The 15,160-nt window shown below is 42.8% G+C and overlaps 1 protein-coding gene across 3 annotated transcripts in view; it reads left to right on the forward strand.

The window, feature by feature from the left end:
- rasa3 (RAS p21 protein activator 3) overlaps positions 1-14,830 on the forward strand; it is a 55,178-nt gene extending 40,348 nt beyond the window's left edge. Inside the window, exons 15-24 of one of the 3 annotated variants that reach the window (XM_079496895.1) lie at positions 1,312-1,418; positions 3,022-3,099; positions 3,189-3,266; positions 3,816-3,889; positions 6,289-6,407; positions 7,018-7,100; positions 10,230-10,438; positions 10,857-10,960; positions 11,322-11,505; positions 12,063-14,830. In XM_079496895.1, the coding sequence (XP_079353021.1) occupies positions 1,312-1,418; positions 3,022-3,099; positions 3,189-3,266; positions 3,816-3,889; positions 6,289-6,407; positions 7,018-7,100; positions 10,230-10,438; positions 10,857-10,960; positions 11,322-11,505; positions 12,063-12,138 (1,112 nt within the window). In that variant the 3' untranslated portion in view covers positions 12,139-14,830. Of the gene's footprint in view, positions 1-1,311; positions 1,419-3,021; positions 3,100-3,188; positions 3,267-3,815; positions 3,890-6,288; positions 6,408-7,017; positions 7,101-10,229; positions 10,495-10,856; positions 10,961-11,321; positions 11,506-12,062 lie in introns of those variants that run through there. The other 2 variants (XM_079496896.1, XM_079496897.1) reach the window with 2 other exon arrangements.
- The last annotated feature ends 330 nt before the right edge of the window (positions 14,831-15,160 follow it).

Consider the following 15,160-nt stretch of genomic DNA (forward strand, 5'->3'; position numbering starts at 1 on the left):
GAGTGGCTTATTGCTTTTCTAAAACGGTTACAAACATATAGCAATATTAACCTAATAAAACTATTAAATTCACAAAAGTAGCTACGCTTTGCGCCACCAGAGCGAGCCACATCACTTCCTTGTTTTGCTCGGCAAGTAGGCTATGTGACGGGAGAATAGCGCTTGATGTCTTTACAGGGCTGCCTAGAGCCACACATTCACAGTGAGCCGGGCGGTGCTTAGACGCCCGCACGGCATGGGTTTGTAAGGCAATCAAGCACTCCCCTTCCCCAGTACAGTTACAGAGCTGCGGAATCAGCTGGGAATGATATAAAGTGATTGAAGGTGTGGGTTTTCGGTGAAATTTACAACGGTCACGTGACGGTAACCAGCCAATCAGAATCAAGTATTGGGACTAACCGTTTTAGAATGTCTATTTTCGGTTCATGCCACAATGTATAAATTGGGATCAACACTGCCGGATTGCCCACTGGCCCCATCCACATTGTTCTCCAGTTATTTAAAGATAAGCTGAAGTGAAGAATATGATTTTCTCCCTTTAAATTCAATCTATCTTCATATAATTGGTCATCACTAATGCTCGTTATACTATGGTACAATTTGTCTACTCAGTCTGTGTCTCAAAGCTGGGCTGTGTGACAGTTCAGAAACGCGCCTACCAGTGACATCATCTCGAAATTTCCTGTCAAACAAAAGAGTCATGCATCCTCCAACAGCAGGTGCCAACCAATTTCAACCAATAATATCATGACATCCAGTCATCCACCAATCAATCGATTCCACCCAGGGCTATGATTAATTATTCTACAGACACCAGCAAGTCGCTGTGATTGGCTAAGATGTGCACAGCACAGCCTCCTCTTCACTAAGAAATACGCCGGAGCGGCTGGCCTAGACATCCGGGCACCTAGGCTGCCTATCCGAGTTTGAGTTCCGATACCGACGACCTTTCAGTCAGTCTACTTACTGTACTCTATTTCCACCATATGGATATTACATACTCACAAAATACCATTTGAGCTACGAGTCTTTAATCACCAAGCCCTGATGTCCTCATTCATTCATTCAGCCACTCACTGCAGCTGTGAGGAAGAGAGATAGGAGAGAACAACACACACACACACACACACACACATACACACACACACACACACACACACACACACTCACACTCACACACACACACACACACACACACACACACACACACACACACACACACACACACACACCACTACAGCCATATATAACATATAAGGTACATATGCAGGTGATATGTTGCGTAACCTGTATTCCTCTTATGCTCTCCAGGGGACCAAGATGTGCGGTACACAGCGGTGAGCAGCTTTATCTTCCTGCGTTTCTTCGCCCCAGCCATTCTGTCCCCCAACCTGTTCCAGCTGAGGCCACACCATCCAGTGAGTTGTATGCAGTTCACTCACTTCAGCTTCATCCATCCATCCATCTTCAACCGCTTATCCGTAGTCGGGTCGCGTGGGCAACAGCTCCACCAGAGTGCTCCAGACTTCCCTCTCCAGAGCAACATTAGTGACTTCCTCCTGGGGGATCCCGAGGCGTTCCAAGGCCAGTGAGTCGATGTGTTTCCTCCAACTGCGCCTTGGTCTGCCCCGGGGTCTCCTCCCAGTGGGACGTGCGTCGAGGACCTCCCTAGGGAGGCGCCCGAGAGGCATCCTAACCAGATGCCCGAACCACCTCAGCTGGCTCCTTTCCAGGCGAAGGAGCAGCGGTTCTACTCTGAGTCTATCTCGTTCTCACCCTATCTCTTAAGGGAGATGCCAGCCACCCGTCGAAGAAAACTCATTTCGGCCGCTTGTATTCGCGACCTTATTCTTTCGGTCATGACCCACACATCCACTTCAAATAATTTGTTGTAGATCAGTGGTTCCTTGGAGGCCTCCCTTCTTACATCTGGCCAAGCTGAGATCCCACACGTGCGTGCACGCATGTGCCCACACACACACACGCTTTTTTAGTTTTTTTCAATCTGGAACCTATCTTTGTTTAACAACAAGCTCTACACATTGTAACGGAAGTTGCTGACAGATTCAGCTGCAGAGTTCTACGTCTCATTCTGCCTTGTGAGATTTGTGTTTTTCACTTGTGTTAACCATTAAAGCCCTATAATTAAGATGAATAGCGAAAATAAACACAAGCTTGCTTGTGCTATTTTCTAAAACGTTTTGAAAACTTTATAGAATTTTGTTTGTGATATGTGATATTTGGGGGCCCCGGACCTCGTGTTGGGAACCACTGTTGTAGATAGGTGCTAAAAGTAATTATGCTAACAAAATGCTGTTTGTTTTATTTATTTTAATATTCTTTGGTCATGTAATTTCTTCTCATGTGAAAACCATAGTTATTAACAACCAGTTAAGACCCTCTGAGGGCGAGAAGCGACCTCGCCCTTATCTGCCTGGGTGACGAGCGCTGGTGCTTTGGCATGGGGGGGATCAACATATGGAATGAATTATGTACTGACCATATATGGAGCGTGTCTTGAGTGTACAGGGTTTGATGAGGTCAGATCAACATATGGAATGTCAGAACAGGTCAACTCCATATCTGGAGATCTAAGGGTGGCAGCGTGGGCAGTGTTTTGAGTGTACAGGGTTTGATGAGGGCCCAGGTAGGGGCCGGGCCTTAATCTTCGGGTTTGATGATGTCAGAATGACATATGGAGTGTGTGATGTCACGAGGCGTGATGGACTGACAACCATATATGGAGATCTAAGGGTCTCCAATCCATGATGTCACGTGGTGTCACGACTCACGAGGCGTGACGGTGACCATATATGGAGGCGTGACTATATATGGGGAAGGACCCCTGTCGATGTTGTCTACGTCGCGACTACATATATTCCCATATATGGAGATCCCTGATGGTGTCACGTGATGTCACGAGGCATGACCATATATGGGGGTGTGACGAACCTGCGGGAAATGCACGTGTTCATAATAGATGCGTGTATAGTATAGTGACAAGCTTTTTGTCTTTTCCAGGATCCTTCCACCTCACGGACCCTTACCCTCATCTCCAAGACCATCCAGACCCTAGGAAGTCTGGCCAAGTCTAAATCTGTGAGTTAATCTCTGATTAAAACCACACTTTTATTTATTTGTTTTGGTATTCGTGCAAATGACAGTTTCCACTTTCTCTCTTCCCATAGGCCAATTTCAAAGAATCTTACATGGCTGCATTTTATGATTACTTCAATGAGCAGAAATATGCAGACGCTGTGAAGAATGTGAGTGCTCTGTTTCCATCCCATATGCACCAAAGTTTGTTTGTATGAGAACACAACAGGGTGTCTATATGTACGTAATGTATATGTACGCTACAATATGTGTGTATGAAAGTTATGAAGATCATGGAAGTTTTGTTGTAGTTGAAAATCTATGCGTGTAAAAGCATACACCAGATTGTGATGTTTGGGATATAATGGACAAAATGTGCTTTTGAAGAGAGACAACGTGAGGCAGAACATGACAGTGTGGCAAAAGCCAGATTAATATGGGTTTAAACCCATTCTGGACGGGAACCCCTTTTGGTGTTTTAACTAAGCATTATGTTATACTTTAGCTATTGAAAAATAGCAGATCTACAAGCTTGTAGGTCTGCTATTTTTAAAAAATCGTAAAAATGCGGCACAAATCTTTGAATATATATTCTTTCAGAGCGAAGATTTTTTTTTATTTTGACGTCAGGCCTAAATGGGTTAACCATAGCAATGGGTTCCCCAGGTGGTTCAAGATGTCATGGTCAGATATTTGAAGTCCTTTATTTTTCTCCACAGTTCCTTGACCTGATCTCCTCCTCTGGAAAGTGGGACCAGAAGAGCATCGAGACACCCATCATGCTGAAGGAGGGGTAGGGAAAACAGCAATCTGTTACTTAAAAACTAACTCTCTTCCCAAGCAGGACAATAGAGAATTGTAATTAAAATGTTTTATTGTACTTTGAGCATGTGTTTTACATTCAGATTACATTGGAGGGCCAAGTGAAAAATCTTTATGGAATTACAATTTATAATTTAGGAATTTACCAGATGCTCTTAATCCAGAGTGATTTACAGTAAGCAAACATGGTAATACGTCAATACATAAAAGATAGTCATCAAGAATCATAAGTAAGCTAAGAACCTAACATCCGTCTAACAGTAGAATATCTACAATTAAACTGGAGTATACACTAGAGTAGGGCGTCCACTTCTAGTGATTTTTGCTAGTTGACAAGTTGCCTAGTTTACTAGTCGACTAGTTGTTTAAATTAACTAGGCCTACCTAAAAGATATTTAAATTTTAATAATGGTTACATTTAAAGAACTGTGTACATTGGTGACTATAACTATTATCTAGCTGATACCGAGACCTACAAAATGAGGTCGACTAGTGGATTTACTAGCCGACTAGTTGAATAGTCGACTAGTTGCTATTATAGAGCCCTAGGGCAGTATTATGCGTGTCTTAAGTACCAGGTCTTATGACTTAACTTAAGACCTGGAGGCGTGGTCAATGCTGTTTGGCCACTCAGAATAGCCAAATGGCATTGATCACGCCTCCAGGTCTTAAGTTAAGTAATAAGACCTGGTACTTAAGACATGCATAATACTGCCCTCTAGAGTGCTATGTCTACATAAAATACTATTTAAATTACATAAATTGAGCCAAAATGTTATACCATTCATTGTCAAGGGGCTCTAATATTTGTCTCTTGACTTCAAGAGACAAATAGAGTTGTTCTAGTTTTGGAAGAGTTCATTTTCATGAATGTCCAAGCTTATAGAAATAGCTTTACATTTGTAAACATTTCTTTTTGCATGTGGAAGATTAACACGGGAGAAAAACTGAGTGGAAAGTGGCCCTTACAAATGACTCCCACCCCCATCTGAAAATATGTTGTTCCAGGGACCCTCCAAAAGCAAAGATATGAGTTCAAAACGTTCGCTCTGTATATATTCAAAGATTTGCACCACATTTTCACGACTTTTCAAAAATAGCAGACCTACAAGCTTGTAGCACGCCACTCGGTGGCGCGCTATGAGCTTGTAGATCTGCTATTTTTCAATAGCTAAAGTACAACGTAACACTTGAAACACCAAAAGGGGTTCCCGCCCAAAATGGGTTAAAATAATACAGTGTATCTTACTAATAAGGCTGTAAATAAAAAGAGGGTTTCCTGTTAGTGCACTGCACTGTTAATTTAACTCTGAAAGTGTAAGGTGTACACTTTCAGGGTCCATTTCGACACTTTCAGAGTGAGTGAAATTAGCACCCAAGATGTTGCGGTGGTAAGTTAGCCCTGTCTACCTCCTGCCTCACTTCATCCCTTCACCCTCTTCTGTTTCTGCTGCTGGGCACAGGAGTGTTAAACTCACTATAAAGAGGGTTGATGGGAAGGGTTCGAAAAGCACAAAGGGCAGGTAAGAGGCTTCACTGTATAGAGACTTTACCCCCTGTGATCCTCTCCATGACCGCTGTCATCCGTGAGCCAACCATTCTTTCTCCCACCAACAACATGCACTAGCGCAGATGCACTAGCTGCACTTTACTTTATACCTGGCTTGTTACTGTCACATGGGCTTCAACAGAAATTATACCAGTGTGCCATTCATATTGTATCCACAAAATGAATGACATTGCAATTTTCCGTCTCAAATGACTGTTAACAGTATAAAGTAAAGTGTAAATGTAGTTAGTTTGCTTACGTCAGAAGCACTGTTCATCCAAACAGTCCCTTTCCCTGTCCTTGCACTGGCAGATATGCTTGGTATATGGACAGTGGCAGAAAGTTGGTTACTGTGCAAACATTTCTGGGATGTCATTAGCCGCCTGCATTCTGACCCTTGATATCATTTACCCAGATGGTGACCTTACATTTTGTCTCACAGTCATATTGGTCTGTCCTGAACCACTTGCCCTGTTTTAGACTGCCACCTGCTGGTGGGATGTGAATACAATTCCTTTGCATTCCTTCCTTGCCACCTCAAGCCTGTACTTCCTGTACCTCTCGAATATTTGAACGATTTGGAGTGTTCTCCTAAATAACTTGGTGGGATCGAGTCACAGACTGATAGAGTTGTAGAGATGATTTGATGAAGCTATTGGCATGTAGATCGAATGGTTGTATGAATAGAGTAACATGTAAGTAATGAATGTTAGCGTAAGTGAAGAAAAGAAACGCTTAGGTTCACAAATCTTTACTCTCTGTCTTCTTTTTTTTTTACCATATGCATTGCCCCCCTCCCCCCACCCCCAAACGCTCATCAGATTTATGATAAAGAGAGCACAGGGGAGAAACCGGTTTGGTATGAAGAACTTCAAGAAGAGGTGGTTTCGTCTCACCAACCATGAGTTTACCTACCACAAAACGAAAGGTAACGCCAAAGGTTTGTTAGGATCTTCTTACAGTTACGTTTCCTCATCTGTTCGTGTCTAGACCGACAACCTACCTAGCCTAACCCAAACCGCAAGCACGGGAGTAGAGCATGGTCGCCCGCATGTCCGCATGTCGGTCCGTTGGTGTTTCTAATCTGCGTGTGCATCCCATATACTGTATGTTTCACGAGGAGTGGCGAAAGAGAAACTGTGTGTGGGTGTGTGTGTGTGTGTGTGTGTGTGTGTGGAGAGAGAGAGAGAGAGAGAGAGAGTGAGTGTGAGAGACATAAGGATGTTTTGTCAGTCATTCAGTCTGTACAAAGTGTACCTCCAGAACGCACATGTGTTTGAGATTATGTTTCTGTAACAGGAAATCAAGTTTAGCTGCAACAGAACAAGCTCACACTGAAACACAATACACGGCAACAATGCAAGAATGCCAGCACATAGACAGACCACACACACACACACACACATCCTTGAGTCATGTTGACAAATATATTCGTTATATGGATCTCCTTTTCCCTTCATGATTCTGTTTCAGATCTCACATTCTATCTTTGCTTGTCATTCCCCACAACCCCCAATCCTGGCTGATGTATTCTTCCCTTTTATCTCCAGGAGAGGGCGCTCTCTGCAGTATCCCTATAGAGAACATTCTGGCTGTGGAGAGGCTAGAAGAGGAATCCTTCAAGATGAAAAATGTAATAACCTTTAAGTTTAAACAGATCACCACTATTTGTCATGATTGAATTTGTGTGTCTGTGTGTACCACGGAATGTGATGATTTGATTGGCTGAGCACGGAATGTGTTGTGTGATGATAAGAGCGCCTCTCACTTCAAACAAGTGTAATTTTTAAGTGGTGCAAACCACTTCCTTAAGTGACTATGTGTGTGGGTGCCTGCCTGGCTGGCTGCCTGGGTATGTCTGAGCACGGAAACAGCATGGTTGTTTTTCACCACCTGCGCAACCTAACACACACACAAACACACACGCACATATTAACTGTATATATGGTGATTTCAGGTGTGCCAGTACAGTACAGTGGCAGTACAGTACAGTACAGTACAGTACAGTACAGTACAGTACAGTACAGTACAGGGTACAGTAGAGGGACCCCCCACACGGTAACTCTGTCATTTCTCAACCGTTTCGGACACGGGGCGGCTCGCCGGAATCGGGCCGGCACCCCCGGGGACCCCCACACGGAGTTGCACCACTTACTTCACACGGGTGTGATTTTTTCTATTCTCATACCTATTGACTCCTGGGCCCTATTATGCGTGTCTTAAGTACCAGGTCTTATGACTTAACTTAAGACCTGGAGGCGTGATCAATGCCAGTTGGCTATTCTGAGTGGCCAAACAGCATTGACCACGCCTCCAGGTCTTAAGTTAAGTCATAAGACCTGGTACTTAAGACACGCATAATACTGCCCCTAGTCTCCTATTGGGTTTGCATTTTGGGCATGGGCACTGCGTGCTGCGGGTTGCAAATCACCCGTGCTGCAGGTTACAAATCACCCGTGCTGCGGGTTACAAATCACCCGTGCTGCGGGTTACAAATCACCCGTGCTGCAGGTTACAAATCACCCGTGCTGCGGGTTACAAATCACCCGTGCTGCAGGTTACAAATCACCCGTGCTGCAGGTTACAAATCACCCGTGCTGCAGGTTACAAATCATCCGTGCTGCGGGTTACAAATCATCCGTGCTGCGGGTTACAAATCACCCGTGCTGCAGGTTACAAATCATCCGTGCTGCGGGTTACAAATCACCCGTGCTGCAGGTTACAAATCACCCGTGCTGCAGGTTACAAATCACCCGTGCTGCAGGTTACAAATCACCCGTGCTGCAGGTTACAAATCACCCGTGCTGCAGGTTACAAATCACCCGTGCTGCGGGTTACAAATCACCCGTGCTGCGGGTTACAAATCAACCGTGCTGCAGGTTACAAATCACCCGTGCTGCAGGTTACAAATCAACCGTGCTGCAGGTTACAAATCACCCGTGCTGCAGGTTACAAATCACCCGTGCTGCAGGTTACAAATCATCCGTGCTGCAGGTTACAAATCATCCGTGCTGCAGGTTACAAATCATCCGTGCTGCGGGTTACAAATCACCTGTGTCCCCAAACAGTTTTAAAATAGTGAAAATAGCAACTGAGTGATTTTCATGGTGTTTTCATGACACCGTTGTGTGACTTAAGTGTAAAATAATGCTTACTGTATATGAATAATTGTAGCCCTAGTTTTATGACATCTGACCTCGAGGCTAGACTACTGCAATGCCTTATACTCTGGCATCTCCCCAGTCCTGGCCTCGCTTGGCTCCCTGTCAAATTTAGGATTGATTAAAAAAAAAGATAACTGCTTTTAAATCCCTCAATGGGCTAGTCCCTCTTTATCTGGCTGAAGGAGCCGCTTCGTCAACACACACGGAATGGTTTCATAGTAAAATGCGATACGGATATTTGGCTCTTCAAAGTAAGTGTCACGCGTGATTAAACCATGGCAATACGCAATCGAGGGATTAATTAATGGCGGCAGGCTAAGAGTTAAGACTCACTTTTTCGACTTGGCTTTTAATCATAGCCATGCTTACTTTTGGGGCGACTGTGGCTCAGGAGGTAGAGCAGGTCGTCCAATGATCCATGGGTCGGCGGTTCGAATCCCGGCTCCTCCTGTCTACATGTCGAAGTGTCCTTGGGCTGAAGGAGCCTGGCTGAACATATTGAATGCCATAACCCCGTCAGAGCTTTAAGGTCAGCTGACACCAGTGGCCTGTAAACCCTGCTTTTGCTGTGGCTGCCCCCAGGCTCTGGAATAACCTTTCATCAAGTTCATCAAGGTTTTTTAATTCTTACTTAATCGTTTACCCGCCAGGAACATAGGAATATTAACACGTAGAATCTTGTAGCCTGCCACAAACGGAAAAGCCGTTTTAACAGCGATGTATTCATTAATGCATGTTTTAATACGATCGTATCGAAATCTACCGTCCGTTAGCTTTGTTATGCTTCTGACACAATGGGCGCGGCCATTTTGAAAATGCGCGCGCATCCACTAACATTGCCGGCTCTGTTTTCAGACGGCTTTATCTCACAGAAGCGACATTGCAGAGGACGCTTTGTCCCAGACAAGCGTTTTCAACGGCCTGTAGCAGGCGCTGTGATACTCGCGGTCCACTTTTTCCACCACCGACCGAGAGAACGAGCACCAGCTTCGTCAACACACACGGAATGGTTTCATAGTAAAATGCGATACGGATATTTGGCTCTTCAAAGTAAGTGTCACGCGTGATTAAACCATGGCAATACGCAATCGAGGGATTAATTAATGGCGGCAGGCTAAGAGTTAAGACTCACTTTTTCGACTTGGCTTTTAATCATAGCCATGCTTACTTTTGGGGCGACTGTGGCTCAGGAGGTAGAGCAGGTCGTCCAATGATCCATGGGTCGGCGGTTCGAATCCCGGCTCCTCCTGTCTACATGTCGAAGTGTCCTTGGGCAAGACACTGAACCCCAAATTGCTCCCGATGTGCTGGTTGGTAGTTGGTACCTTGCATGGCTTCCGCTGCAATCGGTGTATGAATGGGTGAATGTAATGCACAATCTATGTAAAGCGCCTTGGATAAAGGCGCTATCTAAATGCACCATTTACCATTTACTTACTTTTAATCTGATCACATCTTGTTTGTTTGTTTGATGGCATTGCTTTTGTTGTATTGTTTCATCTTTTGACCTGTGCGCAGCACTTTGGTCGACTACGGTCGTTTTTAAGTGTGCTATATAAATAAAGTTTGATTTGATCTTCTACCCACCCTCCCATTAGATGTTCCAGGTGATCCAGCCAGAGAGAGCGTTGTACATCCAGGCCAACAACTGTGTTGAAGCACGGGACTGGATCGACATCCTGACAAAGGTCAGCCAGTGCAACAGATTGCGCCTGAGCACGTACCACCCTTCAGCCTACCTCAACGGCCACTGGCTCTGCTGCAAGCTGGCAGCGGACACTGCCATTGGCTGTACGCCCTGCACCGGGTGAGTCAGGGTTTTCCAGATATTTTCAAAATTATATCAATAATAGTGGAAAAAGCAGATCGACAAACGTGTTGTGAGCTTGTACATCTGCTATTTTCACTATATTGAAAACAGGCTTAAGTGGTTAGTTCATAATAAAGTAGTGAAAAGTACAAGATTTGCCTTTGAAATGTAGTGGAGTCAAAGTAACGAGTATCCAGAAATTCAAATATTCAAGTAAAGTACAGATACTTACAAATGTACAGTACTCAATGTACTACCACTGGTGAGTGGATCTATATAAGGAGATGATGTGGAAAAAGTCTAAATGTTCCTCTAATAATGACTAATTGATACTCTGTGGTATGATGAAGTAGACTGCAGCAGACTTGTTGCCGCAATGATTGTACTGTGTTCCTGTGGTCCTGTGTGCGTTCAGTGGTCTCCCAGCCAATATTCAGCTGGACGTGGATGGAGACAGGGAGACGGAGAGGATCTATTCGCTGTTCAGCACGTATATGACCAAATTGGTCAAGATGCAAGGTCAGACATTGACATGACACAAAGTGTGCGAGGGTGCATGTTTGTGAGCAAGCATGTATTGTAAATGATTTGCGTGTGTGTGTGTGTGTGTGTGTGTGTGTGTGTGTGTGTGCATGGTTTTGACAAACATATTCTAATGATTCTCACACTTAGGGCTGGGAAATGACTTCAAATCAATATCACGATTATTTTGACTTGATTACAACTATATCTTTTTTAAATAGCTGATTTTCTTTTTTTTTAATAACTTTGTTTATTTAGGAAGGACATGGTACAATGTACTGTACAATTAACCTACATTAAAAAAATTAAGATTAATTCTAGATCGGTTTCGATCACACTCTTCTGTGTGTCCCTGCAGAGGCCTGTGGCAGTAAGTCAGTGTATGACGGGCCCGAGCAAGAGGAGTATTCCAGCTTCGTCATTGACGATCCCCAGGAGACCTACAAAACCCTGAAGCTCATCGTTTCAGCCGTGCAGACCTTGGAGCAGCAGCACACCAAGTACAAGCGGGACAAGTTTAAGAAGACAAAGATAGGCAGCCAGTATGTGTCCTACTGTGTTTTAGGCATTTTCCACATCAGTAAATGTGTACTGCACAATCACATCTTTGACTCAGGATTTTGCTGTGTGTCTGTCAAATCAAACAAACAAAACAAATCAATGACTTTTTCTCCTGAGTGGGAAATTGCAACAGAGAAAATGAACTACATAAACACTAGGGTCCCCCTGAGCTGAGGACTGTAGGCTACTTGGTCCCCTTCCTTTTCCCCCATACCAAATCTATTCGCTGAAAATAGCTGATCTACAAGCTCACAACGCAAGTTATGAGCTTTCAATACTGCTGTTTGCATTGAATGCTTGCCTATTTTCACCAAATGTTTGCCTATTATGACATGCCCAGTATTAGCACAATAGGGTGGTTAAAATGTTCCTCTGACTAGGGGCGCAACAGTTAATCGTTTTGTTGTTTTTTTTAAACACTATTTTAGCAATCTATTTTTCGATTAATCTAAAAAGTATTCAATAGAAAAATAAATTGCTGTGTAAATAATCGATAGTTGCAGCCGTGCCTATGACTACTTCTTGTTTTTGTTTTCAGGGAGCATCCAATCGGAGACAAAAGTTTTCAGTCCTACATACGGCAGCAGTCTGAGAGTTCCACCTACTCTATCTAGCCCTGGCTCCATATGCTGTTGCCACGGCGCCCAGAACCAGCATACATGACTTCCCAAGGTGCATCGCTCCAGGTGTGGAGATACAGACCTCATCAACAGGACGCACAGTTGTGGAGGGAAGAAAATACTACAATGAAGACAAAAATCACACCAAGCACGCATTTGGTCCCCTTTCTATGATGTGCGAAGAGAACAAAAGGTTTTCACTGGACATTTCTGGCAGTGACCACGCACTTTAATCTCCTCCAAGACGTTGGATGAACAAGCCTCGCAGCACATTGAAAGAAAAGCTTATTTTATCACTTTGTCGTTTTTATTTTTATGATTCAATGGTATTATTGGTTGATGAAATGTTCCTTTTTATTTCAAGTCTCACAGACCAAAATCTAGATGAAAAGTGTGTGTGTGTGTGTGTGTGTGTGTGTGTGTGTGTGTGTGTGTGTGTGTGTGTGTGTGTGTGTGTGTGTGTGCGTGCGTGCGTGCGTGCGTGCGTGCGTGCGTGCGTGCGTGCGTGCGTGCGTGCGTGCGTGTGTGCATGCACGTTTTTTTGTGGTCCCCAACCTCCTCAGGAAGGTCGTAAGAGACGAGGGCACAAGAAGGGATCATTGGGACCAACGTTAGCCCACATAGCAGCTATAGATATTCATCGTTCTCATTTGCAGCCCTATAGCTGCAACAAGTTTTTCAGCGAGAAGTCACTAAATTTCAAAGTATGAATTATCCCTAACAGACGTGTAAATTCAACGTTTAGCTCTTGATGCAGAGCCTTGTTCTACATGTGTTTGAAATTGGAACCTTGTCATGTGCCCTTGCTCACCTGGTTAAATACTACAAAGCAGAAATGTGCTTGCTCAGCTAACCTCCAATACATAAAGAGGGATGGTTATTAGCTTTACTTACACATCACATCCACATCTTTGCATTTTAATTTGTGTAAGTGAACCAGACAGTCAAGAACGACATATTTCTGATTGTTTTCCCTGTCGGCTGGTAGGCTACATATTGTAGTGCTCCTGCTTTGTGAGTCAAACTACCCTGCACTGTAAATACCCTGTGTGTTAGTTTAACTCTGGTAGTGTACACACGTATGGACCCGTAATGGTCCATACGTGTGTGATACATTTGTGCACTTGAGTTTCAAATCGATACATTAACACTGAGGATTTTACTGTGTGAGGTCTTTGGCCCCTGTGGTTTAAAACCTAGGCTATTTGTACGCATTTCTCTGAACTATGTCCTACAGTGATTTTTATTGGCCAGCCCAGCATCTATTGAAGGTACAAGATTGATTGTTAACCAATTGCATGTTTCTGTTGTTCTGATTTGAACGCTGAATCAGCACATGTAAAGTATGGGTCAATGATGTTAGCCAAAACAATAACTTCAGCAATGAATCAGTGACAAAAGCCACAGATAAACAACTAGTTTTGTACTCATAAATTCATTATCGGATCCATTATGTACAGTTTGTTTCCCATGGTTACAGGGTCCCAATCAGTGCCAGTCATCACTTTTCTAGTAGATTTCTCTTTTTGGAACAAATTATACTCTTTGTTGTTTTTTATATCTCAAAATCTACTGTTTTTGAAAAGGATCAGTGATGATTCCAAATGTACATCCATTTCTTCCTCTTTTATGTTGTACAAGCTATAGGGAATCTTCTCAATATACAAACTGTGTTTTCTATATTGTCATACAAGGATACAAATCAAATGAAATATTTTGTGTCTGTATAGGTATGCTGTGCTGGTGTATTGTGCACACACACGCACGTTTGTGTGTATTCGTGTGCCTGTGTATGTGTGTATTTCTCCATGTGCATGAGTGTGTGAGACAGACTTTGAAGGGTTAAATTGCCAATTTAATTAATTTAGTGTTACAGAAAAGGCAGGAAGTGTTGTCAAAAACACTGCATATTGTTATGCAATAGTGTAGCAGGACATTATAGTGGACCAACCTCTATTCTGCCCTGATATTGTCTAATTCTTCCTCTTGTATAGTCAGTCACATGTCATTGTTCCATTTGAAGGAACCCCTGCCAATAATCTTTGTTCTCCTAGACCATTTTATGTATATTGCATTTGTTTCCATTGCTGAATCATGAAGAGATCAATGTTGCTTTTTAACCTGAGCTTTTTGTAGGAAGAGTGTTTGGTTGGGTCTATCAGTCACTAACTTTACTCTGGGTTGTAAAACTAAAGCACTGCATGTGTTTGTTTGTTTTTTTGCCAAGACTGAGAAAATATATAGCCTAGGTTAAATATAAATCAGTAAATAATTATTCTGTTACATATCCTAAAGTTCTTTATCATATTTATTGTTGTCCAATATTGTTTCTTTGAAAAAGATCTGTTCATTTTAATAGGCCAATAACAGTTTAACTCCACTACCCTGAAACGCACACAAGTGTGACTTATGCAATAATGGTTGTTCAGCATGCAATAATATTAAAAAGCCCCAGAGTTGGTCAAATACACCAATCAAATTATTATAAAGCTGCTGACTTTTGCAGTGAAACTCCTCTTAAGGAAAAAGCATCTTAGCTATAAAGGGAGAACAGTGTATTTTGTATAAATATTTTTAAAAGTATTAAAATAAGCCTGTTAAATGTGTACATAAAAAGAGTTGATGATGAATGGTGCAAATGTGATGTTTTTTTTCTGAATAACTAAATGAAGGCAATATTAATGCACATTTCGTCTTTGTCTTCTTTTTTTACCTGAATCGACATCTGATACTAGAGCTATTTAATTTAACACTTTTTGCTTGATTGATTGATTGATTTATTAACAGTTTTACAGAATTACAGTACATTTCAAGTACAACTCAATACAACAACTGTTAACTGTGAGTGGACGACACCATAAAGCATTACACTTGTTTACAACAGGGCCCACCATTTTCAATTCATCAAAAACAATTAGAGACGTACGAATATACACAACTTATTTTAATAACAAAAGAAAATCACTTACTGGTTAGGTTACTGCAGCTTTAAAAGTTTGAATGTCCCAAAAACCCT

This window comes from Electrona antarctica (assembly GCF_951216825.1).
Source record: "Electrona antarctica genome assembly, chromosome: 3".
In the NCBI taxonomy this organism is placed as follows: Eukaryota; Metazoa; Chordata; class Actinopteri; order Myctophiformes; family Myctophidae; genus Electrona; species Electrona antarctica.